Source organism: Acyrthosiphon pisum, chromosome X, assembly GCF_005508785.2.
Source record: "Acyrthosiphon pisum isolate AL4f chromosome X, pea_aphid_22Mar2018_4r6ur, whole genome shotgun sequence".
NCBI classification, from domain to species: Eukaryota; Metazoa; Arthropoda; class Insecta; order Hemiptera; family Aphididae; genus Acyrthosiphon; species Acyrthosiphon pisum.
The window spans coordinates 3,484,070-3,488,201 of NC_042493.1; the positions used below are offsets into that span (position 1 = coordinate 3,484,070).

At 41.0% G+C, this 4,132-nt stretch overlaps 1 protein-coding gene across 1 annotated transcript; it reads right to left on the bottom strand.

Annotated features, from left to right (window-relative positions):
* Positions 1-1,184: 1,184 nt before the first annotated feature.
* Positions 1,185-1,508, bottom strand: LOC107884428 (uncharacterized mitochondrial protein AtMg00860-like). Its single transcript, XM_016806458.1, has one exon. The coding sequence runs from the start codon at positions 1,506-1,508 to the stop codon at positions 1,185-1,187; it is 324 nt and encodes a 107-aa protein (XP_016661947.1).
* Between the last annotated feature and the right edge of the window lie 2,624 nt (positions 1,509-4,132).

Here is a 4,132-nt window from a genome sequence, read left to right on the forward strand (position 1 = left end):
TCTGACCGAATTTAATATGTGACACACCATACTGTGTACAGAAAGCGTCAAACGCGTAGACGTAAATGCTGTCACTCTGTCACTAATTATTCGCTTCGGTATACCAAACATCGCTATAAATTGTTGGGAGGCTATGGATCACACCCTCTGTCCCACAACTTTTAACTGGAAATAACTGCACATACTTTGTTAGATTATCAATGAGCACTAAGATATAACTGTTTTCCTTCGTTGATTTGACAAAAGGTCCTATGTGGTCTATATTAATTATTTCGAACGGACGCTTACCCGGTTTTATGGCGTGGAGCTCACCTGGTTGTCTTCCGCGAGGTATCTTTGTTAACACACACTCAGGACAACACCTGGTGTGCACCTGCACATACCGCCGCATCCGTGGAAAGTAGTAACGCTCTTTGATTTTGTTCACAGTTCGGTTTACTGCAAAGTGACCAGCTTGATCATGAAATCTTATAACTATACTTTTTCTCATAGCATTGGGTACTACCCACAACTGTCTAGCTTCACCTTCGACAATAACAGTTCTATATAACATGCCCTTCTTCATGTGATAGTTCTGAACAATTTAATTATCAACTGCAGAGCATCCTGACGGTTCTCGATTAAGAGTCTCCATTATTTCCTTAAGCCTGGTATCAGTCCGCTGCATTGATATCACCTGTTCTTCTTCTGTCATTGTAATAAACACCTCTAAATGTTCATCTAATAGTTCCGTTTCTGTATCTCGTGGCATACTAGCTGGGGCCCGACTCAGAGCATCAATGTGATCCATTTTCGCCCCCGGACGATGCTTGATGTCAAAGTTATATTCACTTAACAATGTTGCCCACCGTGCTATCTGTGGATTCAGTGTTTTCTGCGTGTTGAGACGAACTATTGCTTGACAATCTGTAATCACCAAGAATTTAGTTCCTACCAGATATGGTCGTAGTCTGTCCATACTCCATACTACAGCCATCAATTCTTGTTTACTTGAGTGATAGTTTCGTTCTGCTGAAGTAGTCTTCTTAGATATCGCATGTATCAAATGTAATCTCTTATCAATGCCTCGTTATAGTAACATCCCGCTTAGACCCACACTACTTGCATCGCAGTGTAGTTCCGTTTCGGCACTTGGATTAAACATTTGAAGTACAGGCTTGCTTGTCAACTTGTTTTTTAACTCATTAAACGTACCTTCTTTCTTGTGACGTTGTCCACACGAATGGGACACTATCTTTTAGTAAATCGCTCATAGGTTGTGCATAACGTGGAATAAATCTTCGGAAGAACCCACACAAACCGAGGAATCTACGTACTTCATGCGTGTTGTTCGGCTTTGGGAACTCCTTAAATGCCATAATCTTTTGTTCACCTGGTCGCACTCCTTCCACTAACAGCATGAACCCTAAGTATGCTACCTCCGGGTAGCCAAAATAACACTTACTTAATTTGAGTGTTAATTTTGCCCCTTTCAATGCATCAAACACTTGTTGCAATCGACTTAACATATCCTCAAATGATTTAGATCAGTGGTTCTCAACCTGGGGTGACAAAATTTCAGGGGAGGCGTGAAAATATTGAAAAAAAATTTTAATTGTATATTTAATAAATATTATGCATACATCAATCTTATAGTAGTGAGGGGGGAGGTGTGAACTCATAAAATAGTTTGAACGGGGGCGTGGATCTCAAAAGGTTAAGAACCCTTGATTTAGATGGTATAAGAATATCGTCAAGATACCACATTTCTACCTTGTCTTTCAGGGGGTGCAGGATACGTTGCATCAACCTCGAAAACTCATATGGGGCGTTGATTAGACCAAACACCATTCTCTCAAATTTTCCAGATTCACTGGGTCTGATAAACGCTGTTTTTTTCTTTAGCGGCTTCAGTGAGTGGTATTTGCAGATATCCTGACGCAAGGTCCAAAGTCGTAAACATTTTAGCACCATGCAGTTGTTCAAGGTGTTCATCCAAATTAGGAGTTGGGAATACCTTACGCACAGTTTGTGAATTCAGCTTACGGTAATCCACAACAAGTCTAGCGTCACCGTCCTTTTTGCTGACCAATAGCATGGGTGACGCGTATGGAGATTTGGTTTCGGTTATTATGCCCTCGTCCTTCCACTCACGTACTATACGACTTATGGTTTCCCGTTCCGAAGCACTGGCACGATACGGTTTGCACACTACCGGTTGTCCGTCGTCAACTATGTCCATTTGGATCTCTGTAGTACAGCCTAGTTCACCTAGATTAAATGCAAACCAACATCGATAATAATTTAATAATTTAACCAGTTCATTCACCTCATCCTGATTAAAGTCTGGACCATGCTGCACCATTTCTGCAGTTATTGGTGTTCTCGGAGCATTGATTGATTGTTTTGACGGATGTTGTTCACGTAGTACACCAACATGATCGCCATGGTGTAATCTCAACTCGCTTTCACCATCATTTATAACCATTACTGCAATAGTTTCGTTATCAGCAAGCACTTCTACTATTTTGGCACTCTCTGCTGACATTAACTCAGTTTCGCGTTTTATTCTCACAGTATGGTGGTTTGCTACCTCCCCTGGAATGTCAGTTTCTTGATACGGAAATTCCATGCCATAGCCGAAAATCAACTGATCGCTCGTCTTAATAAAGGTAACGTTATCCAATTCGGTAAATGATCGTCCAATTGTCGTATTGTTGTAATTCATCATTAACTACGACTAAATTGACACGTTCCTTCACCGCGTCAACACACACGATCGTTTCAGTTTCACCTTTACTAATTACCGGTTGATCTTTGCCATACACACACATGCTTATTTTCTTGGTGTTGATCGTTAGGCCAAATCGTTCAGCAGTCGATTTCTTTATTATTGAAACAGCACTACTTGTATCCACCAATCCGTGTATCAGGTCTTTATGATCATTTATTCGTACTTCCTTAATATAATGTACAGCACTATTCTTTGGTTGAGTGCTGACCAAATTAACATCCGTTATTCCATTTTTACAGTACTTACTACTGTGCCCTTCTTGCGTACATTTACCGCACTTAAATGGTTTGCGTGGTTGAGTGCAGTCTCCTGCTACGAGTCCAAACATTTGACAATTATAGCAGCGCGGCCCTACACGCGGGGGTACAGTGTTAACGGATTTACTGACTCCCCCGGACTTCATCGGTGCTTGTTCCCCCTCAATCATGGGCCTTGGACCTTTTTTTTTTTTGTTGTGACGTGTTGCGAAACCTCTTACTTCGATTAAGGTTAACATTCGGATATCAGCCAATAATTCAGTCTCAAGTGTGTGTCCGTTGCTAAGTAATGCGGATGATAATTCGCGTGAATGTAGCCCGACGCAAATCATTTTCTCTACGGCTGATAATCCCAATCGCCTGCACATTCTGACCTTGTCATGGAAATACGCAAATACTGTTTCGTCCCGTTTTTGTACTCGTTCATTCATCCTTTTTCAGGTCTCGGTTACACTTTTTTGACTAGTGAATGTTTCTTCAAATGCAGTCGTAAATTTCGCAAAATTATCTAATTCACCCATATGACTCAGATACCAATTTTTTGCGGCTCCATCCAAATGTGAACGACCAGTTTCCAATATGCACTTATCACACCATTTGTTTACTAATGCAACGGCTTTTAGTGCATTAAGCCATTCCTTAACCACGTCTGTATCACCGGTTTCTCCATTAAATATAGGAACTGTTTATTAGATGATAGGTAGCATCGGTGGGGACTGTTGTTTTTCAGTTCTACGATCCATCAACTAATAATGATTTTTTCCATCTGCTCTTCTCGCAACCTGTTCAGCTCTAGAAGTGCACGTGCAAGTTGGTTCGCATTGAACTCGTCCTCGTTCAAATCGTTTGGATCGCTATTACCCATTGTATTTATTTTTCGATCACACGCGCCACAATTTTTTTCGTTTATCAATTATCTCATTCGTCTTGATTAAACAATAACTAGTGATAACGCGCTCGTTACGTTCTCCAGTGGTATCGGGTTAACGGTTAGTGGTTAACGTTACTCAACTTTGAGGTTATGTTCGTAATTCCTAAACCACGTAAACTGGATACTTATAGTATCCAGTTTCCCTCGTGATTCGGTGGTTCAACACACACG

Coding starts and splice junctions, on each gene's coding strand:
- LOC107884428 (XM_016806458.1), bottom strand. CDS start 1,508: ATGTTAAGTCGATTGCAACAAGTGTTTGATGCATTGAAAGGGGCAAAA.